The sequence below is a fragment of the Haliotis rufescens genome, unplaced genomic scaffold, assembly GCF_023055435.1.
Source record: "Haliotis rufescens isolate VD_foot unplaced genomic scaffold, xgHalRufe1.0.p SCAF_2, whole genome shotgun sequence".
Lineage (NCBI taxonomy): Eukaryota > Metazoa > Mollusca > Gastropoda > Lepetellida > Haliotidae > Haliotis > Haliotis rufescens.
In genome coordinates, this window is record NW_025963890.1 from 22,123,559 (window position 1) to 22,147,959 (window position 24,401).

At 37.4% G+C, this 24,401-nt stretch overlaps 2 protein-coding genes across 7 annotated transcripts in view; one reads left to right on the forward strand and one right to left on the reverse strand.

Moving 5' to 3' along the window:
* Positions 1-1,006: 1,006 nt before the first annotated feature.
* LOC124112002 (coiled-coil domain-containing protein 130 homolog) lies at positions 1,007-11,720 on the reverse strand. Its single transcript, XM_046471971.2, has 7 exons — positions 11,601-11,720; positions 11,232-11,365; positions 7,035-7,209; positions 5,471-5,555; positions 4,884-5,056; positions 2,833-2,971; positions 1,007-1,571 (listed from the first exon to the last, which is right to left on the reverse strand). The coding sequence occupies exons 1-7, from the start codon at positions 11,601-11,603 to the stop codon at positions 1,042-1,044; spliced, it is 1,239 nt and encodes a 412-aa protein (XP_046327927.2). The 5' UTR covers positions 11,604-11,720; the 3' UTR covers positions 1,007-1,041.
* Positions 11,721-11,876: 156 nt separating this feature from the next.
* Positions 11,877-24,401, forward strand: part of LOC124112001 (glycogen debranching enzyme-like) — a 58,942-nt gene continuing 46,417 nt past the window's right edge. For 4 of the 6 annotated variants that reach the window (XR_007222175.1, XR_007222176.1, XM_046471966.2 and 1 more), the window contains exon 1: positions 11,877-12,014. The gene's annotated coding sequence lies outside the window, so the exon portion shown is untranslated. Of the gene's footprint in view, positions 12,015-21,015; positions 21,118-21,216; positions 21,257-24,401 lie in introns of those variants that run through there. The other 2 variants (XM_046471968.2, XM_046471969.2) reach the window with 2 other exon arrangements.

The following is a 24,401-nucleotide window of genomic DNA, read 5'->3' on the forward strand; positions in this document are numbered from 1 at the left end:
GCCTGAAATAATCAAGCCTGCATTAGACAATCTTGTGATTGACATGAGCATCAATCCACGGAATTGGGTTTCATGTAATCAACCATGTCACTGAGCCTGATACTTATCCATTTAGTCCGCCCCTTATAAGATTACTGGGGACCAATATTCTTGCCCGTGTATAAGAGGTAAAAAAACTCTGTTTTATTAATTGGTGGTTCATTTTCTTTGGTGATAAACATGTTTCCCTTCGTAACCAGTATTAATGTACATCATATGACGACCTTACTGTTGACATGTTTGGTATCGCAACACCGGGTTTAAAGAGGTCTTTAGCAACACTGTGCCATAAACCGTGACTATGCTTGTCACAAGAGGCGACTAACAGGATAGGGTGGTCAGGCTCGCTGACATGGTTTATGCATGTCATCGTGGCCCAATTGTGTACATCGATGCTCATGATGTCAATCACTGGATTGTCTGGTCCAGACTCAGTTATTTATAGACTGCTGTATATAGCTGGTATATTGCTGAGTGCAGCATTAAACAACAACAAATGTATCACAACAAAGTGTATCATTACATCTCGTAGTAGTTTCTCACCGGCAACTGCCAACCAAATGTGGATTTAGCTAATTTACCATGTTTACAGTATATAAAGCTTGATCCCAGACTGTTTAATATGTTGTAGACCCGTGAAGATCCGGGTTAGAATAGATCTTCAGCAACTCATACTTGCAGTAAAAGGCGACTATGCTCATGATGCTTGTCGTAAGAGGTGACTTAACGGGATCGGGTGGTCAGGCTTGCTGACTTGGTTGATGCATGTCATCGATCTCAATTGCGTGGATCAATGCTCATGATGTCAATCACTGGATTGTCTGGCCCAGACTTGATTATTTTCAGACCGCCGTCATAAAGCTGGAATATTGCTGTGTGTGGCGTTCAACAACAAACAAACAAACAAACAATACTATGTTGTAAAACCAAAACCAGCATTTCAAACTCGCAGAATAGGAAACCACCATTCAATATAATTATTTATTTTCAAATAAACTGTTTCTAACTTTCTTCTTCACTGTCACTGTAATTAGAAATGAGAGCACCCAGTGCATTTTGAGCTGTTCCAGCAGACATTTTATTATCACATTCTGAATCTTTTGGAATGCTGGTATGCTGTTCCATGTTTTTACAGTTTGGTAAGGATATCACATTTTCCTCCGCGGTATCAGCTGAAGTCTGTTCTGACTCTGGGCAAGAGGATTCCGAGCTAGCACTCTCAGTGTCACTGTATAGTATCACAGGCGATATTGTACTTCCATTGTTACTAGAAGGGAATGTTTCAGGTGTTTCTACTGATTTTTTCCTAATGCCCAAAGCAAGTGCCTTCGACGACTTGACTATGGATGGAGAATCAAATGGATTTTTGCTGCCTCCAAGCGGAGAAATACCAAGTTTCTTCGTAATCTCTGCTGATCGACTCGCCTTCGGCATGTTTGGAGATGTGTTGGCTTTGAGCATTTTGTTACTTGATTCAAATATGGGACGACTTTCAATTGCTTTTCTCTTCTGTTTCTGTTTTTCATCATAAGCTGAAATAGAAATGAAACTAAGTAAAAATCACAAAACATTTGTTCGGTACAAGGACAGTATGTTCATGTCAAACACCAGTACACATATCTTGGTTCACCAACATATAATAACAGATTGAGGACAAGTGACAGTTGAAGTACTGTCCAGAACCTATTCTTATTGCAACTGTTCTATCTATTCGGATAATGCACTGTCACAAGTCCATATGTCTCCATGATGTTTGGGTTCAAGTATAGACTCCTTTCTGCAATCTTTGGCAATCGGAGCTTTGTTGTTTGGAGCGAGTATGATTTTCGCTGCTTTTAGCAATATTCCAACAATATCACACAGGATAGGACGCCAGAAATGGGCTTCACACATTGTGCCCATGTGGGAAATCAAACCTGGGCCTTTGTTGTGGTGAGCAAATACTTTAACCATAAGGCCACCACCTGTGATTTGAACACCTAGTTTGATTACTGCAGACTGATCGTGTCCATTATGATATATTTTCTAAAAAACTTTCCTGTATTGTCAGCAAAGCCAAGACTAAATCATTATCCCAAGGCAAGGGTGCTAACTGACAATAAAAGTCCAGTTTCTACCCTTGTCGAACTAGGCTGGAATTTCCAGGCTCAATCATGGCGCCACCAGTGACTATTCTGAGTTATGTCCCTTCTGTGTCCCTCCTATTGACCAATCACATTCCACCTCTCATATCACTTGCAATCGCTTCAAACAAAATGGCGACGCCTAGTCAAGACGATCTGATATTGGTAACCATATTTATTGGACCGTAATAACAAATTTATCGGATTTGTGTATCAGATCGAAAACATTATCCATTTAATTACACAATTTTTAATATATTTCAGAAATACTAGACCAAATTAGGCCAAGACGATTTCTGTACTAGATTTCGCTAGTTTCTCCCTAATATCAACACACTTACTACAACAATAATCTACAGTCAAAAAAGACGAATTTGTGTAAAAAAAACACCTTACTCTCTAAACATCCTAAAACAGACCCAACAGGGCTTTATACACAAACCTCCCTGGTGCTGTTACTTATCAACAGAATGTTAGAAAATGTAAAATTATTAACAAATAAATAAATACCACCTCAAAAACGAGTATGCATGTTCATGGGCTACTGACCAACTGACTGGTCCATTGTGTTCAAATAATAGAGGGTTTTATGCTATTTCTGCTGGCTACATGCCAGAGGACCAGAATTCAAGTTGAGAAGTTGAAGATTTCTAAGCTAGTGAGAACCTACACTCTGTGACTGAGTACTTGATGAGTCCGGCCATTTTCCTGTCCTGGTCTTCTTCGTCCAGCAGCTTTATGTCCAGTGACGACTTGTCCAGTAGTGACCGGTCACTGGACTCACTGGCCTTGATTGCCTTCTTCTCTTCCTGTGCATGAACAGATTAAATCAGGTTAGACAAGACACAGATGGGCTGTGGTGCGTGGATGGTTGAGTGAGAGTGAGTGAGTGAGTTTAATGACACTTTGAACAACACCTTGATATGGGAGAAAAGTGACATTTGCCACTTTGGTAAAACCCATGAACATGGTTATATGTATTTTTTATTGCAATATTTGGCTAAATTGGCCACAAATTAAGCTGTTCTGTGTACATATGAAAGACTTTGAGTCACTGCCCCAACTGCACTTACATTGCTGTCTATCTACAAATCTCGTAAAAAAAAGTGGTCATGCAACCATTTAACGTGCTACCCATAAGTCGTTGCACAAAGTGCGAATTAACTGTCATCAGTCAACCAGCATTCCACATGGGTGTTGTTGTCGTTTACCCAAAACAATATGCTCCACAGATTATTTGAATAATTGGTTGGATTATGGATTAAAATTATGGTGTTTAAATACAGATAAATATATCAGTATCAACTGCCTTCCTTGACTGATCTGACTTCCAATTCTACACCACACACAGACACAATCCTGAAGTTGAGAATTTAAAACTTAATATACCCACTGACCAAAAAAAATTAAACAACAAATATTAGGTTCAAGTTTGTGTTGTTTGTGTATGTGCAGTCAAACTGATAGCTTATGTCCTATCCACATTGTGCCCTAAGTGATTCAGTTCTTGGATGTTTAACATTTTGGTGAAACCAACAAGTAAGGGCTTGGTTCTGACAAATGAAGAATCATGATCAGAGATTTGAACCTATGAATAAGGGTTCTGGCATGTCAATTTAGATGCAACTTTACACAGCAAAATTACAGGATGTCTTATGCTAGGAGTTTTTAGGAGAATTACCTGGTTTAGGGACCGGTAATTTATTTGGGATGGGGTTGCGTGAATTTCACAATAATAAATAAACTTCTTTTGCATTTTGTCGTTTCATCAGAGGGTAATGATAAATGTAAATGCTTTGCGCTGTTTGTGCCAAAAATCTTGGAATCTACTGATCTGAAATTGTCACTTGGCTCTGTTTCCTTTAGATTTTAGTATAAACAATGGACTATTTTCATCTGAGTGTTCTAAACCAAACAATATTTTACTAGGCAAGGACTAGTGGCTGATGTCACAGACTTATCAGGAAACATCATTCTTTGTTGTTGAACACTGCACTCAGCAATGTTTCAGCTAAATTACAGCAGCCTGTAAATAATTAAGTTTGGACCAGGTACTCCAGTGATGGACATTGTGAGCAACGATCCACGCTGTCCCGGTACGAGGAAACACTATCAACCAAGTCACCAAGTCTGACCACCCCATCCATTTGGTCGCCTCTCATGACCAGCATAGGTTGCTGGGGATCAATTCTAACATAGAATCCCCACGGGTTGTACACTATTTGCCACCAAACTGTGGTGACAACTGGATGAGGGCAGTAGTAACAACTAGGGCTGGGACGGGTAACTCGGGTACTCGGGTTGGTACTGAGTAGGACCGGGGTACCCATAGGACTACCCGGACCCGTGGTTAGTCATGTGATATATTGTTTAATGATTAAAAATATCTAGAACTCTATGGTTACAGAAGGAGTCACTAATGTTCGCATTTCTTTCTGACTAAGCACCATTGCTTCTGACCTTTATAGGTTTAAATAAAAATAACACTTCAGTCAACTTCAGTGTATGCATGATCAGATTTTTTTTACATATATTTAAATACATTTTACCAGAGCTACGCTCAATCTATTTCCAATCGGACATTTTGTACCAAACTCTTGCGACCTGTAGCGGGTACCCGGGTAGGGTCGGGTAATAGCGGGGTGGGTACCCGGGTAGTAAATTTGGACTCGTCCCAGCCCTAGTAACAACATTCAGCACACAGAGTTCTCCCCGACTCACTCTGAACTTCTCTCGCAGGGCCTTGTTGAGGAGGTAGTCTTCCTTCCAGTCTTCGCGGCTCTCCTCAATGTGGTGCAGGTTGTGGTGAACTGATCTCCCTCTCTGATGGTCGTCAGACCCATGCTCCAGTTTGTACATAGCATCTGTAGCCAGCTTCTTCTGTGTTGCCTTGTCTAGCAAAAAATGTTGTCCATGAATAATATTAAAAAGTCTCATGTCTATTTGCAGACAGCCATTTCATCTTATTTTCTATGTCTGACACTGGGATTCAAAACACAGTCCTTCTGATATATGGTCAGATGCCTTGTCCACATGGCTGGAGAGAACACCCCTTGTCGGAAGCTGACAGAGAAAGAATGTCATCTGCATGATGACTCCACACCCTGCTACACTATTGCTTTCACATATACTTCATGAGGCCTCAAAGTAATTTCACTGTATAAGGCTTACATATTCATCTTGGGACTAATTCAATTTTTATATGCCAATCTAAATCATAATGTGTAATAATTTTCCACCCAGTGTATAATATGACCCTCTCACCATGCTAAGTACCAAAAAACTCTCAAACTTTCGAATTTGCTGACCTTCTGGAACAATCTGTTCATTTTCTTTTGGGTCCCATCTCTGTTCCTTCCGCCTGGCTCCATTGAGGATGACGTAGTCATGATTCTGGCAACAAAGCAGAAACCGATAATCATGACATCAGCATTTGTCAGGAGTATGATAAATCTACAAGACAATGCCAGTCATCATTAACGAGGTATAAAAAAAGTCAAGGTGGACCGTTTAGTTGATGGAAAAGATGAAATGTCATTTTACTTATCTTTACATAAAAGGACAAAAATACTATACTTATTGACCCTATTTCTATGTAATATTTCTAATTTCACTGATATCGTAAAATCAGAAGCTGGACACTAAACCAAAATACCATAATTACAGTCATTGTCTTCGTACACAACACATCATTACTGATTTAAAATATATTCTGTCAAACGTTATAAACCTTTATCGCTTCCGTCACTGTTACTATATTTAGAGGAAACATGACCTCATTGTGTTTACAGGTTCATAACTTTGGACAAAATACTTTATCAAGCAAAATATTTGGTGTACTTAATTAATGTTTCTTTAACTTGGTTGTTCAACAATTCCATGATATTTTTTAATCAATCTCATTAAAATCAGATCTCAGTTCTCGCTATCGCTAAACAAAGATCTGAGGACATCCCATTACGGGTCCCGTCAGAACGACCTTTCATACAACCAATCAGAGCGTCGCTTACCAGATCATGAAAGTGACGGACAGAATGTGTTTTCTAATCATGCAACATCGAAAAATATAACAGAGAGTAATCCGAACGACAGTTACAGTTTTTTTTATTATAAACATACAATCTAGGCCATCTACAAACCATTCGAGAATGTTCATTTTATCAGTTTTAAATTTTTTAACCGAGAATACGTCAAAATATGTTTCGAAGCGTAGTCGCCAGTTTGAAACTTGTGTCGTAAAGCCCAAGAAAGCTGCCTTCTGATTGGCTAATGTCGATTTCTTTTCAGTCATTTCAATGGTCTGTCAAAGTTCGCGAAAGATCCTTCTGACGTGACCTGTTATGGGATGTCCTCAGATCTTTGTTTAGCGGTAGCAAAAACTAATATCTGATTTTAATGAGATTGTTCTTTAATATGCACTCTTATTGAGCTTGTGAAGGTTGGTGCAATAATCAGCATTTTACTCTAATAGAACCTTAATATAGGATGTTGGACACCAACGGAGCATCAGTATAATGATACGGTTTTGCAGCTACGATTAATAGCCAGACTACCTGATCCGGTTAGTCTTGTACAACACACAGTCGCCTTTTACAGCAAGCATGGGTTGCTGAAGACCTATTCTACCCCGGATCTTCATGGATGTCAGATAGTAACGACGGATCTGTAGGAAGATACAGTTTTGGAGCTACCAATAGTAGCTAACAGTCGGTCTCCATGTTGCTACCTACTGCTCATATATTCTGCTGACATTGTGACCACCCGATCCTCTTTTTAGTAGCCTCTTGGTATACTGTGGTGCATTTTGTACTGGAATCTCATCAGAGGAGAATTATAAGGTAATACTTTAGTAAAAAAGAATTTCAAATATACCTTTGGGTCTGTCTGTATCTCAAAGTAGTTGTCGCACAGATGGCATTTCATTCGGAACTTGTAGATTGGTGTGGAGTAGTAGTTGCCGGTTTTACTTTTCTCGGCATTGTAGCGAACGCCCATACCGATGTGACTGTTGCACCCACCACACCAGATGTTGTAGGGCATCTCGAATCTGGATAAAACACAGGTCAGCAAATAAACCACAGCATGAAACATGCTAAATTCAATTACGGTTTACTCTAATATAATTCACTGTTATGTTTGTCTTGAGACCTCATGCATCCCAAACATTTTTTCTACTAGCCCGAATTTTATCTCATTTTCAGTAGATGTTCATCTTTAAGTTAATTACAAAAGGATAATTATCATCAGATCTTGAAAATTTTACATTAAATTGTATATGCATTTCTTCCTTCTTCTTTCGATCCTTGTGTGGAAAAGTTGTAAAACAAAGTTTCTAGCCTCTAAAACCCATTTTGTTCAAACACTCCTAGCATCACCATAGTTACCACCCTAACAAATAGGGCACGGTTTATGATCACGTGACCATGACCCCTGCAGTTTGATCACCTGACACCCTATGCCACATCATTCTCGTTCTCAGAGATGACAGGTTAGTGTAACTGTGATGCGGGGATGGTCTGGCGGGCACATAACATGTGAAATAAGATTAGTATATAAATATACAATTTAATGTAAAATTTCCAAATTTTTACCCTAATCCTATCTCACACTATGCATTTATCCCACGGTTGGAGCGCAGATACCCTAGCCGAAGTGGAGAATAACCTTGAGATATACACAAGGAAAGTGGTGCTAAGCATGTTTTAATCATAAAATTGTCGCATGATAGTGTCAGAAAGACATGTACTCGTGAGTGGGTAGAACACTCTATAAGTGTGAAGACCCCTTTATGCTACTAGGTCACATTGTCAGGAAATAGGGTACAACATTTGTTGTGTGTTTTTACGTAGGACATGGTTTCAAGCACAACTGCATAGCCTTGAAGTAGGGAATCTATTCTGCCACAACTTATAACCAATTCGGAAGGGGTCTCCAGTCACTTAGAAATTTCTGAATTTTGACTCCAGAAATCCGAAATAATTACCCCAAAACTCTTAATTTTCAGATGATTTCAGACTCTTATTTTCACATTATAGCTCCTGAAATATATTTTTTAACATTCATCACAATTTCCCCTTTTGCTTCGTACCAAAATTATTTAGGTACAATCTGTGGTTATTTTTTTATGATTTTTTGAGCAAACCCATATTTACGTCATGTACTTATAGTTAAATTACCATATAGCTGATGACATAACATGCATTTTGTCTGTGAGTGAGAGAGTGAGTTGGGTTTATCATCCAAAACTGGCTCCCACAGGAGATATCGCTTGTGTTATGCCGCTTGGGTTATGCTGCTGGGTTATGCCGCTTTTAGCAATATTCCAGCATGGCGGGGGACACCAGAAATGGGCTTCAAATATTGTACCCATATTGGGAATCGAACCTTGGTCTTGGGCGTGACGAGCAAACACTTTAACCACTAGGCTACCTGACCACCCCTGATTAATAAAAACATAATCTACAGTAGATAACAACAATAATCATCATAAAAATATATGCAGGTTTCTTCAGCGCTCTATGTGATAGAAGCCTAAATGAATCAAAGATAATAGGTGTGATAACTTATGAAGAGATGGCGAAAACAATGGTAAAAAATAAATACGAATCTTACCAAAAAAAATTCTGATATCAATAAAAATTTGAAACTTTGTAGACTGTTTCAAAAGATATATTCAGACCATAATCACAGACAAAATGCGGGGGCACAGGTGGCCCATTCTTCTAAGGCGCTGCGATTCACTGTGCAGAGTTGTGTCCCTTGGGCACACCAGAAACCTATGATTGTGGGTTCGGTTTGTCAGCACCATCCCCATGCTCGTGGGTTTCACCGAAGTGGTAAATGTACCTTCAGGCTTTCCTCCCGCATTAAGCTGACACACCATATAACTGGAATACTGTTAAAAGCGGCGTTAAATAGAGAATCTCACCAGAGGGTGAGATTTTATTTATCATCCAACATCATTCTTCCAACTTTTTCATTGCAGCGATATCTACAGTGTAGATATCGCTTGAGCTCACCCAAGGATATCTCCTGTGGGAGCCAGTTTTGGATGATAAATGTAATATTTGTATTAAGAAATTATCATTTACTTCGTAAATGCCAAGAAAAAAGAAGGTTCATATCAGCAGTCATTGGAAGGGTTGCTCTAAGAGAAGTTCAAGACAACCCGACGGTGCCATTCAATAAAACATATAGATGGTGTATTGTCCCTTTCTATAATAAATACATCTACATATACCAGAGTTTGCAATGTTTTGTTTTGTTTTGTTTCAATAGTAATAGTTGCATGCCTCATTCCAGGTTAAAGTTTAAAGTTTGTATTTGATGGATCAGAAATAAATAGAAAACAATTTAGAAAACTACAAACATTACTACAAGCTACGATATAAATATCTGATACCATGCTTGTTGAAGCTATACTGTTATACCTGAAAGACGTAATTCTTTGCATGATGAACTATACATCCTCTTTGCTTTAGAATTTCAGAGTAGCCTCACTATGAAAATAATTGTCTCATCCCAGCAAATCACATTATCACCACTAGCCCCAAACTGGCATTAAATAATAACATTTGATTACTTGCAAAGCACATTCTTGGTTACATCGAAATATAATTTAACAGTGCTTGTAGTTTAATGTGAAATTTTAATTCATTGGAATTATTAGCATTATAAAATAGTAGTGAATTTACATGAAATAAAGACAAGATCCCTTGATTATATAGCATCATTTTTTTCTGGCGAATGGTAAAGCATTTACACCAGCCAGAGGCTGTGCATACTTGCAAGTATATCTAGCCTGGATTTATAAAATGATATGAAGATAATCTGGAGATATATTTTGTGAACATCAGGAATATGGTGAACTGTTACAACTGTCTTGCTGTCTGCATGAGTTTTATTTACACTTTCTCAGTTTCTGTGCAATTTACTGGATCATATTTTGCTGTGGTGTTTGTAGCGGATTTTGTAACTTTGTTTATTTATAATAGCTATACAATTGTAGCATAAAATAAGATATATTTACTGATTTTATAAAATTAGAATAAATTATTTAATGCTTTAATTATCGGATCGGTTATGCTTTTTCTTCACATGCCCTTGAGTACATACACTAGTAGACAGCCATTGTATTTTCTTTTCCTATCTTTTTCTTTGATTGAAACTTTTTGAGAGACATTACTGATGGCTTGGTAGTGGTAACATCACTGTCATTCTCTTCTGACCTCTGGTAGGATTTCTCTAAGAAAAATATCGAGGTAAAAGACGAAATCGTCCCAGTGAATGAAGTCATCCATGGGTGTGCTAATTGTAAATTGAAATAAACGTCCTGGGCTTATAAGGACACGTTTTTCGCAGAAGACACACAAATCATTTGCAGACAACTGACATGTGCATTTGAGAGATAAGATAAAAAGTCATTGTAATCCACAAAGAACCACCTTTTATTGGATTGTTGCTAGTCATAATCGGAGAAAAGTCAGCTAAGGGAATTAATTCTAGCCCCGGATATTATAGTGGTTACCGCGAATGTCTGCGCATCTATTGCGCATCTGCAGCAGTACCAGGAGGTTAACAGCTGGGTGTCAGAGTGTATCAGTTACATGACAGACCGTAGCACTGATGGTTTAGGATACTATTTTTAGGAGGGACTTCCTTTTATTTTATGGTTTCTGGTCATAATAATAATAAACATTTGTGATATGGTTGGTTGGTTTGTTGTTTTACGCCGCACTCAGCAATATTCTAGCTATATGATGGCGGTCTGTAAATAATAGAGTCTGGACCAGACAATCCAGACAATCCAGTGATTGATATCATGAGCATCGATCCACGCAATTGGGACCGATGACATGCATCCACCAAGTCAGCGAGCCTGACCACCTGATCCCGTTAGTTGTCCTTTACGAGAAGCATAGTCGCCTTTTACGGCAAGCATGGGTTGTTGAAGACCTTTTCTACCCCGGATCCTCACGGGTTGTTTGTGATATGAAAACACATACTAATATATAAAATATTAGTTTTAATCCATAAAATATTAGCTTCTATTGTAAAGAATGGTTTTACCTGATGACCAAAATACCCTGGCCCAGCTTGCGGGCACGCTCTCTGAGTGGGTGCTGACCAACATATTGGTTGATGGAACCTTTTGAGGGGTCCCAGTCTGGTGGGTAGTACTTATTTACAGCCTTCCTTTCAGCCTGAAAGAAACATGGAATGTATAATTTTTACTTTGTATGTGATGGGAATATGAAAATATAATTATATACACTAATCATGCAATTATTAATGGTTGTTATATCTACTTCTACTGTTACCATTAAAATAAATTCGCCATCATTGTGATCGAAAACTGAACGGGCGAGTATGGAATGAACGAAATGACAGTCTGTTAAATAAACAATAAGCCAATTAGTGTTAAGTCTTATTTTTTACCATCCTGTCTTAAGTATATCCAGTTCTTGTTCAAAATGCTGATGTTCTAACGATGATTCGACTTCAGTAGACGTAGGACAGAGAGTCTCGACGTTTGGTATGCAGAGCTAGGACTTCTCTAAATAAGTTTATTTATTATCATCTAAATTTAGTGCATTGTTTCTCAGTTTAAATATGATTTATGCATTATAAAATCAGTTATCACTAATTGTAAACAACGCTTATAGTGTAAATCATACGAAACAACGATATAAAAATATGACCTTGGAATAATGTCAAACTGTGACCTTGACACGCAAGAAGAGTTACAAGGGGAAATGACATCGCATGTTAATGTTTGACAGTTGTATATTTAACGTCTATGCGTGTGCAGCTGTGAAGTGTACTTTTATGCGATTATCCAGTACATAAGAGGTAATCCATTTCATTTGCAGTATTTATAATTACTAATAAGAAGCTTATTCTAGTCAATTTCAACGGATGAAACATTTCTGAAAGAATGAAGCACCTGTAAAATCGTAATATTAGTGGCTTACTATGTGTTATTTCCTCGATAATTTTAGACTATTAGACTTACGGGTAATGTGAATGGAAAAATACATGCATTGTCATTTTTTTCAGAGTGTGTTTTCATCCTTTGGTGTAATGTGACATGTGTTCTTTACATTGAGTTTAATAATGAAAAATACCAAGACTATTTTTAGACCCTAGATTTTCTGTAAGATCACACCAACAATGAGAGGGAGACATTCCTTCCTTACAACCACTGCAAGAATATTTCTGAGTATAATCTGAAAAGCGACATTGACTATTGAAGAGCGAATGAGTGAGTGTCAGGGTTTTATGCAACCAACGAATGTGGGTGCAGTATTTACAAATGACATGTTGAGATTGGATACCGAAAAAGAATATACTGCGTCCAGAGGGATGCACTATTATATTTATTGTACCTACAGCGCATCAAGAGCAGTTATGGGTGTCTGTCATTTCACCTATCTATCATGACCACTGTCCACATGATCACTGATTCATTCCAGGAATACTGTTTATAGCAGCGTTAATCCAACTCATTAAGACTAGAATTTGTCGAACTTGAACTCACATCAGATCGTTACCCCGACAAGCCGACAGATTGAGCTACGTCCACATTGTTAAACTAAGTGCAAATTTACCTAGTCATGCCTAAACAGTTACAGAAATAAACAGGACAAAGTGGTGATAGACACTTACAAATGTTACATATAGCCATGGTGTTCCATGACTTCTGTCTCCAGACACTTATGAGTGGTGATAATGCCATTTAGCATGCTTGTCCCATTCTGTTATCTACAAGATACTGTGTGGTAAGAAATGAACCGATATGGCTCGAAGTGATAACAGCTCCAAGCCTCAGATGTTGAGTTCACATATATGCATAAAGTGTTCAATAATATGCGAATAATTACTCATGATGAGGTCAATATGTGAAAAGAAGGACCCGAGGACCAGACCTCTGCAGTGGTCAGACCACTGAAGGGGTCTGGTCAGAGGGTCCTACTTATCACATATAGGCCTCTTCAAGCATAATCATTTGTTTTGTTATACCGAAATTCACTTTAAAGTTTATGAAACATTTAAGCCATCCTCTGTTTCATTACAGTAACTTAGCTGCGAACCGTAAAATGTTAGTATACTAGATGCCATCTTGTTTTCTAGCAGACTAATCAATATTCATCATGTGACAGGTCAACACTGATCATGTGACGAGTCAGTATTCGAGGTCAGTGTCAGTCACATGATTTGAGGGTCTACATTGAAATGTATTGTTTCGTCCCATGGTATGCAAAATTCTTAAAAGAGATATAACAATGGATAATAATAATAATAACTGTGATGATTGTGATCAATGACCCGACCATGCAGTTAGCACTGGCAACCGGGAGCATTTTTTTTTTATTGTTTTCCGTGTAAAGAATTTCAGGTGAATTAACCCTCTTGGTGCCACTGGACCATATATGGTCCCTCACTTTTCCCACCCCATTTGTACTGCCAAGGAATATATGGTTCCATAAAAATGTCCCTTTTCAACTGTGAATTAAGACGTCAAAGACTAAGTGTGCAAAAACAAAATTATAATTATCATCACCCAAATTATCTCAGCTTTAACATCGTGTCATTCATATTTTATACAGTGCTACGGATTGCAAAATATGGTGAGATTAGGAAAGTGGCTACTGAGTTTCCCGACATTTTTCTGCCATGTTGGAACATCAAGCGATTGACGGCGAATTTTGATTATGCACCCAAGTCGCACACACGTAACTGTTTTGTATCAGAGAGCCAATTTTGAAAAAGAAATCTGATCAGAATGGTCGAAAGATTTACTTTTCCTAACTGTACAGTTATTGCGTAAGACTGTTGACATTTAGTCTGCAAGTATTGCATATTTTTATCCACTGTGTGTCATGGCGATTTAGCACTGTGCTAGAGATGAAATGACAGTATAGATTGTCGTTCTGTTTATAATGCTGATTGATAGAAAATATTAAAATCTAAGATATGGAAGACAGCTTTGATCATTAATATTAGGTGGTACAAGTTATATTTAGAGGTTGGAAGTTCATGATCAACAAGTAAACATTGAAAGGACAAAAGTACGCAATTAAGGTCAAATATTACGAATAAAGAACTAAATGTTACTACTAAAGGTCAAAATACAAAACAAACAGACGCCGGTTAAACATACAAAGAACACCAGATGGTGCTGCAATTTGTAAAACATTCCGAGTTTAATCGGCTTGTTCCGCCGTGTATATGATAACTGCATGCCGAGGTGCATAATGTATTACGTCATTCCTCGTGCACTCATCGTCCGAAGTCACACATATATATACATGTATTTATAATGTATAATGAACACATTGTGTATAAACATGTTGCGTTTAAGTTTTGTCACCGGTAAAGGGCCTTTCATAAATACAGTATACTGTGTAATCCAACATCTCCCTAACATTAGTACATGTATTTTGCATACAACCTTAAAAAAACACTCACTTAACGCTAATCTAGGATTCATCTACAATGATCTAATAACTGTTCATGCTTGGTGCAACACTAGGGTGCCATGATGCCGAGTTTTACGCAGATTTTCATCTGAAAAGTGATCGTTGTGCGAGAATTTGTTTTATTTTTAACAGCTTTTCGGAAACTGTGTGCGAACAAAATACTGCCTAATATCTGAACAACAAATATATACATCAAATGGATTTGTATGCATATGTATAACTTACACATTCGTTAGGAAAAATAGCTCGCCATAAATAAAGAAAATTGATTTTCATCTATGACACCAGCGTTCGTTTTCAAACCATATTTATTTCGCTTGTTTACATCCACATTTTTATTTTTGACAAAGACAACTTGTAAGTTGATGAAAATGTGCGTTTGAAGGTTGTTTACAAAATACATGTACTAATGTTAGGCAGATGTTGGATTACACACGTATATATATATGTGTGACGTCAGACGGTGAGTGCACGAGGAATGACGTAATACATTGTGCACCTCAGCATGCAGTTATCATATACACGGCGGAACAAGCCGATTAAACTCGGAATGTTTTACAAATTGCAGCGCCATTTGGCGTTCTTTATTGTCAACGTCCTTTCGTGCTCACTGACGTTCTTTATTGAAAACGTCCTTTCGTGCTCACTGACGTTCTTTCGTACACATTGTTCTTTCTTTTCTTATGACGTCTTTTCGTAACATTTGACTATTAATGTTGCGTACTTTTGACATTTATTACAACTATGTATGTTTAACCCTCATCTGTTTTGTACTTTGACTTTTTAGTAGTAACATTTAGTTCTTTATTCGTAATATTTTATCTTAATTGCGTACTTTTGTCCTTTTTTCAACTTTGTATTTTCTGACCGAATGGCCACCCATACAGTTGTCCTACATGCTCACCCATTTCTACAAATAACTGTTGCTTGTTAATATGCCATGACTAAGAGTGTGACTGATCAACTTACTGACTGTGTGAATGAATAACCCTAACTGTTTCCAATCTGTTACAAAAGGAGCTTTCAATACAGTGGCAATGAGATCTAAACGTGAGTCGACGCCATATTTTAAACCAATTGTGCCAAGGTCAGTGGTCAGTTGCACATGTGTTACCTAGTTTCTATCAATGATATATATGCGATACAAAAAGAATACAATTACTGAAAACATCAGCTTAACTTAAAATGATGGCAGCAATACCCTTTCGCATTTGTGTTAACTGCTATTAAATACATAGTCCTGCACCATGACTGTGGAATTTATATTTTTTATTTTACTAAAAGCCTAGGCAAGTCTAGTTAAAACTAACCAAGTCTAGGTTGCTCAATTCTACATGAAAACAGCAGAAGAGGAAAGGTTCTTTCGAAAAAATATTTTTATTATTTTAAAGACATGTTTTTTCGTTGACTAAGTGTTAGTCTATTAAATCCAGTGTGCTGTAAAGTTCGGTTTCAATTTGTTTTTCCTTTCATTGAAACTGTAATAATGGTGCTCTGCTTGGTTTGCTAAGATAGTATTTTCCATGTGTCTAATGAACATATAACATGCTGTCATTGTACAAGATAATTGAGAACCAATTCAGCAGTAGACACTAACATTTTTAGTCCACTAGTCCTTATATGGATAATGTTTTCATTTTGTAAAAGTGATATCGTTTTGATGTTTTAAATAGTATTCATTATTTGTTTTTGTACCCTGCATTATATGAATTATCAAATAGTTTGACCAATGCCATGTGGTTCAAATACGTATTTAGTCATATTTCATCTAGTTTACCTCATCTATTGTAAAATAGAATTTCTAAAAAATAAATGTTGTCTATGATCAAGGTGAATGGATTCTTGTGTTTATTTAGAGTTTTTTTTCCTACAATCTTACATTATATATGTTCCCTCCATGCTCTAGTTTATATAGGGTAAAGTATAATTTAAAAATAAGAAACAGCAAGACATAATTACTGAAAACTATTTTTATCATCGATTTTGCCAGTTTCATTTTCGTAGTTTAATGCTAAAAAACTACATCATAATTGGCTTTTCTTTTATGGCAAATAAATCCATTAGTTTCATTTATCTATGATCTTTATCTATTTCAAACTTTTCCTTTAGTAGAATGGAATGAAATGGGACGCCTTTAAATGTACATGTATATACCAAGGTGTAAATACAATGTTAAAGTAGGTTTTAAAGAAAAGGTTCTATTTAATGCTATACCAGTATAATCAAAAAATTCCTGTGACACCAATATTTTAGTGCATTTTTCAAACAAGAAAAGTTTGGTTTTCAATATTGTAGTACATGTATGGAATCAAGTCAAAAATGCAACTACTACAGAAAAGCATGCATTCCATTCAACAGTTGACTTTTATGCAAGCCCCATACATTTCACTCCCCAAGAATGGGTATAAAAACATGTGCGTTAACAGGATTCCATATGCATTGTTTAGCATCGTGCTGACAACAGCTACTCAGAAAAACAACAAAATTACGCAATTATTCAACATTTCAAAATGCCGCATGCTGTCTGAAAATGAGAGTCTGCGAGCCATTGGTATGCTTCAAGCAGGATCCAGTCAACGTGATGTTGCAAGACAATTTAACACCATTTGGTGTTTATGGCAACGGTGGCAACAGACGAATGCGGTCAGAGACCATCCTCAGAGTGGCAGGCCACGCGTAAACAATAATCGACAAGACAACTGGATTTGAACAACACACCTACGAAATCAATTCCAGCCAGCAACAGTGACTGCAAGAAACATCCCTGGCCTTCGACAAATATCTTCACAAACCGTACTTTCGTCGCCTCAGATGTGCAGGGATTGTCGCCAGAAGACCTGCCAGACGTCCCATTTTGACAGGAAACCACCGTCAAGCACGTCTACAGTGGTGCAGACAGCGTCTACGCTGGATGGCCATGCAGTGGGGACAAGTTCTATTCACTGACAAGTCTTGTTTTCACGTCAGCCACAGCGATGGACGGATTCGAGTTTACCGACGTCGAGGTGAACGTTACGTCAATCATTGTGTCATGGAAGAAGATTGGTTCGAGGGTGGCAGCGTTATGGTATGAGGTGGGATTACAGCAAGACAAAGGACCCATTTGATAGTGGTAGAGGGAAATCTCAATGGACAGTGCTACCGCGACGAGATCATCAGCCCTGTTGTTCTACTGTTTTTGCGTCATCATGGCCCAGGCATTACCTTTCAGCATGACAACGCCCAGCCTCATATTGCTCGACTTGTTCAGGATTCTCTTCAACAAAACAACGTGAATGTCATCCACTGGCCGGCTCGCTCCCCTGATCTCTCACCAATCGAGCACATGTGGGATGAGATGGATCGGCACCTTCGGCGTCAACCACATGTTCCACAGACACTCCAGGAACTTTGAAACATGCTCATTCCATGAGACGAAGATGTGTTACTTGTATCGCAACCAGAGGTGGACACACACGCTATTGATTTGTAAATTGACATTTTGGCATTTTCTGAAGTCAGTATGGCAAATTAAACCATTTGAACACTTACAGGAGTCTTTTATCTGTTGCAAACTGAAATTGTTTCAGATTTGGTGAAAAACATAACTTTGCATTAAATCTTATTCAGTGTCACAGGAACTTTTGTTGTTCAGTATATATTTTGAGCAAAAGTCTTAGTAAGGCAGCCAAGAGCGAAATACAAGGTGAGACGAGGATGTATGTTTTCTAGTGGTCATAGTGAAACAATGTTTTTGAGATTTCTAAGCGCATGAACAGTATAAACATTGAACAATCTTATCGAGGTAATTTATATTTTCATGGTTTTCTCTTTCATTTAATCCAGATATCAATTATGATCAAACTGTGAAAACAAAAATATTTCCTTCTCTCAACTACTTTTATTGTTTCTTTGTATTATATATTAAATATAAGTTGTTTTTTTAATCTTTTTATGAATCAGATTTAAACCATTTACACTACATCATAAAACCTGAAGTATATGCTGTCTGGGTGATTGCAAAAGAAGCGATACTTGAATCACATGGCAATTATGATTGATCAAAAATAGGTTTGTTGAATAGATATGCTGCCAACGAAAATGTTTCAATGATATTGATCGAATCTACGGGTATTTTTTCATGGGGGCAGTGGGGTAGCCTAGTGGTTAAAGCATTGGCTTGTCATGCCCAAGACCCGGGTTCGATTCCCGACATGGGTACAATGTGTGAAGCCCATTTCTGGTGTCCCCCGCCATGATATTGCTGGAATATTGCTAAAAGCGGCGTAAAACATACTCACTCACTCACTCACTTGATTCCCCACATGGGTACAAAGTGTGAAGGATATTTTCCGGTGTCCCCCGCCGTGATATTGCTGTAATACTGCTAAAACCGGCATAGAACCATATTCACTCACTAAGTTATTCTTGGGTGATAGTAAGTAAGTATAATCTTGTTAATTATTAAGAAATAATAATAACGGTGTCCGATATTGAGTGATCTCCTTTTGATGATTGTTTGGACCATTTGGCCATCTTTTACTTTTCATCAAGATATGTAATCCAAACTGTCATTCTCATTGTAACATTATCTTTGAAAAAGTGCTGATGTGCTGGCTTTTGAAGAATATATTTACCATAATATTGGAATTGAAACATTATGTATAAGCTATGATAATATGTTATACCTTGTATCATCTTCCTGAGGCAAGGGAGTTAACTGACTGTAAAAGTCCAGTTTCCACCCTTGCCGAGCTAGGCTGGAATTTCCAGGCTCGATCATATCGCCACCAGTGGCTATTACAAATCATGCCTCTTCTATGTCAACTCCAACTGACCAATCAGATTCCACCTCTTGTATCACTTGTATTTGCTTCAAACAACATGGGGGGGCGGTCGGGTAGCCTAGTTGTTAAAGCGTTGGCGCATCACGCCGAAGACCCGGGTTCGATTCCTGACATGGGTACAATGTGTTAAGCCCATTTCTGGTGTCCCCTGCTGTGATATTGCTGGAATATTGCTAAAAGCAGCATAAAATCATACTCACTGACTCAAACAACATAGCAACATATATTGTAATATAACGGGTCTTAGCTCACTAGGTGCATCAAACCACTTGAGCGCCTTGATTAAAATCATGTAAAGATTTGCAACATATCTTTGGTACACATGCTTTGCAAATCCTGCAACCAACCAAAATCTGCTCATTGAAATCCATGTTCTTTGCGATGGCTAGTACGTCGATTTTGATTGGACTATGCATAGATTCGTTAGTCCAGCCAAAAGGTAACTCTGGAATTCCAGCCTAGTTCGGCAAGGGTGGAAACTGGACTTTTATAGTCAGCTAATGCCCTTGCCTCAAGAAGATGACCTTGTATCATCAATATGAACCTTCTGTTCCTTATAAAAACAATTTTGTTCCTTCAACATGTCAGATCAACTGTCCATGGGATTGGATCCCAGATTTGACCTATGTATCACCCTTGGCTTGTCAGCTCCATACCCCTGCTCCTGGTTTCACAACCGGTGTCACTTTGGGCTTCCCCCCTGACGTTACACTGACACACAATGAGATAAATTAAATACTGGCAGTGTTTTACCCAGCTCAGCAGTATTAAACAGGTATTTTGATGAAATTGCCCAATGTGGATGCAGAGCATGTTGTAATTATTTGAGCAAAATAAGTCTCACAACCATCTGGCCCAGGATGTGCCTTCTGTTTACAGGGCAGTATGTAACACAGTCATCCCACAGATGGCATCCTTACCTTGTCACCTTGCTGATGGGGTTAACCTCTTTGGTCATGTGAACAAAGAATTTTCACCACGTGTCAGAAGGTCTGTGGTTCGAATCCCATAGCAGGACTCAAAAAGTTTATGACTACTTCATGATGATTGTTAGGTCTTGAAATCGAGAAAACATTACATTAAAAAAACAAATGACATGATTTTTATTTGCATGCAGAATGGTGCAGTCTTGAATTGACCTCCTTGTAGTGTTATTGATACATATTTGTATCAGTAGTACTTGCTTTGAGTACTACTGCCAATGAATAATACAAAGTCATTGTGCAAACAACAGAAGTGTCATCTTATATTCCAGCATCATAATAACAATAACAATATTGAATACATAAGTAGTAATGATAAAACAACAATTGTAATTTCTATCACACCACATATACACTCAATACACGAATACGTGATAAGATGCACCAGTAATCAGGATCAAACTGATAGCCTTGAAACAACACTACACTATGGTGTGCCTTTACAAAAGACAATATGCTGAGCCAGCATTACAAGGCCATCTCACTGTCGCAATAACAACGCACGTGTAAATGGCCAAGGCCATATGTAAGGGGCATGATAACCCTCCAGCATATGTGACCCTATAACCGTGGATGTACATGTGGTCTGTGCCTGTACTGGCAATAGCTGAGACAATGTGCAGCATTTGGTAGGAGAGCTGTTCCTTCTGTCAATTTGATTTTGGTAAGGAATATGTGTATGGATCTTGGGTGGCATTTGGCGGCTATCCAGTGTTACAAGTGCTCTTGTGTGTGAGACATTAGTGGAAGTATGGACGTTTGGCTCTTCTCTATCCATGTCTATGTGATCAGTTTAATATAAGGTAAGGTTTTTGGTAAGTAGATAAGGTGATTATGGTTTGAGGTGAGGTGAAATGGGGCTTAACGTCGTGTTCAAGATTATTATCACCCCACTACAAAGTGGAAGGGGGATATAGGAAAAATTATTATGAAATCTATCAATAACAGCTCTTTCTTGGAAGAACCACACCGCCGTCCCATATAACAAAATAGGTTTTATTTTACAATCAAACAACTTAAATAACATATTTACAGGAATATTTGGGTATTTATGCTGTAATTGCTTAATAACAAACAGAGCCTTACCAGCTTTTGAAACAAATGTAATTGTACACACTGTCCATGACAACTTAGTAGAAAAGATAATACCTAAATAATTATAATAAGTTGATCTTTTAGTAGCTCTCTGTCAAAATACCACTTCTCGTTATGTCATAAATGACCACCATTTCGAAAAAATAATATTTCTGTCTTATCCCTATTTATTTGCAAGCCCCATGATTTGCAATATTTACATAAAATGTCATTCTTTCTATGCAAACCAATAACACTGTCATCCAAAATACATAGATCATCAGCATACAATAATAACAGTAGTTCCAAATATTCTACACCTATAAATATACCTCTTACGTCTACAGCTTCTATCATGTATTGAAATTCTTGAAAAAACATTGAAAATAAAAACAGGCTGATAACACAACCTTGTCTGACTCCACTTGAACTATCAAAATAATCAGTGATAGTAGTGTTGGATATTCTTACAGCTGCTATATTTGAAAACATATTTCTCAGTACAGAGAATAATTTACCAAGAACACCTTTATTCATTATTGAATACCTTAGTAATTTCCTATTAACAGAATCAAATGCTTTCTTAAAGTCTACATAAATACAGTAAAAACATCCACCACTTTTAGATAAATACTTTTGTCCAAGACATTGCAAAGTGAAAGCATTATCCGTTGTGCAATAGCCTTTCCTTAATCTTGCCTGGGCCTCAGCCTATACTGTTATTAGTGTTAAAGAGATCAGAAAAACGTTTAAGATGGCATTTAGAATAGAGGAAAATAACTTCCCCAAAATATCCATCAATGATTTACCTCTATGATTATTAACACAGTCTAAGCTTCCTTCATATGGAGTGGTACAATAACACTCTTAGCCCATTCAGATGGAAAATTACCCATTGACAAAATATTGTTATACATTACTAACAGATATGGAATTAAAACAGTACTGCAACATTGGATCATCTCATTGGTATATTATTGTCAGTTCCTGAGGTATGCTACAGGTGTGAAAATTTATATTTACATGTTCCTTCACAAATCCTACCAATTAATTGCATTTGTGTCAATGGTCAAGGTCACCATTGAGGTAATTATGAAATAGACGTGTTATACATTCTCCTGAATATGAAGCACAGATCATTGACTTTAGAGGATATCCTACTGTGGATTTATTCCACATGGACCAAGGGAATTTCTTTTGGTACATGCTATTAGAATGTCAAAGGTTATGGGCACGAGATAGAAAACTCTCACTAAAAGTTTGTGGTTACTCTTTCTTAAAAAATGCATTTACCATTAAACTTTTAACAGTATATATACCTTCTTTAGAATGGAGCCCTGCATTAAAAAGGTTTTGGCAAAATAAGGTCAAAAGTCCTGGTCATTATTTCCAGTTTTTCTGTTATTGTCAGCTTCCTCTGCAAGCATTTATCTTTCCAAACCAGCATGTCTGTTAAAGGTCAAGGTCATCTGTGAGATTATTGTGAAACATGGTTGTATTATTCATTGCATGAAACTGCTGCACTTTAAACCTGAGACTGAGTCGTTGGATCTAAGAAGCTGTCTTGATTAATTAAGGTCAAGGTATGAAAGGTATGTGTTTGGATTGAAAGTACAGTATGTTACGTTTTGGGAGCTTTTAGGAAATGGTGATGAAGGGTTGCTTCTGGTTTTTGCTTATTTCATATAATGGGCATATATAGAACAATACTTGTTCATGGCTTCAAACTTCGCTGTAATGTCTTTTTGTTTATGATATTTCTGATACACTGTAGACTTTCGTCAGTAATATGAAACACCATTTTGCACTACATCCAGTTTTTCAAAACGTAATGTATATTTCTATTGTTTTTCAAAGTTTAAACCAACATTTCTTTGTCTGCAAGTATCAGCTTCATTATGATTTGTAAGACTACAAATATGCAAGCAAGGAATTCAATGAAAATATTTCTCTAACTGATGTTAGAATGGAAGTCCTTGCACGTTGTTTCCCTTTCATATACACCATGGTTAGTTGTGGTGATTCTGTATGACACATGCAGCTCAGCGAAAGAATAATATACTGCTGTGGTCAGACAATGCTTTTACCTCAATAACATAGAAAACTTCATTTATGTACAGAGTTATATATGTAATACAAAGAGTTATGTAAACTGTATTGTTCTCAGTGGTCACCTTTGCTATTCTTTTCTTTCCTTCTGTTCTGTTCATGTTTGTATTAGTTGTAAATCAATTGGGTAAATATATAGGAGGAGGTGTCCAAGTTTGAGAACTTGTACCCAATCCCATTCACTTTTAGTGGATAAAATTTATTTAATCCAAAAGGTTAGACTGACATTTAGTCCCAGAAATAAAGTTATCTTATTTAAAAATATATACATGTATCTACAAAATAAACAAAATAAACTCCAAATGGAGCCCAGAACAATCCTAAATTTCAGGCTGAGCTGAGGCAATCTAGACTTGCCAAATCATTCTAGACTTGAGTTGGCCTGCTTTTTAAAACTTTTTGCTTGAATCTAGGAGACAGACTACCAAAAGGTATTACTATATTTTTATCAGACACAGGGACCATAGACCAAGTGCATATTTTGAAGCTCTATAACTGGTAAAGAACAAACGTTCTGACATCTGTACATGGATTTATTGGCACCTCCCTAATTAGTAAAGAGGTGGTTACAGGGTGTATATGAGTCAGAGATGACAAGGTGCTGAGAGTAACTACTTGCCCTGCACAACACGATCCAGGGTGTGGTGGAGAATCTACAGAGAATGTGTTGTACTGCATGCCTCTGTAGATGGTCACTAAACAGACTAGAAGCAGCAGTGGTGTGGTGATCTCAAAACATGCTGATATTGGCATTAACCAGATAGC

Coding starts and splice junctions, on each gene's coding strand:
- LOC124112002 (XM_046471971.2), bottom strand. Junction 7,210..11,231: donor CAGGGTATTTTGGTCATCAG/GTAAAACCATTC, acceptor TGTTTTATCCAG/ATTCGAGATGCCCTACAACA. Junction 5,556..7,034: donor AGATACAGACAGACCCAAAG/GTATATTTGAAA, acceptor CTTTGTTGCCAG/AATCATGACTACGTCATCCT.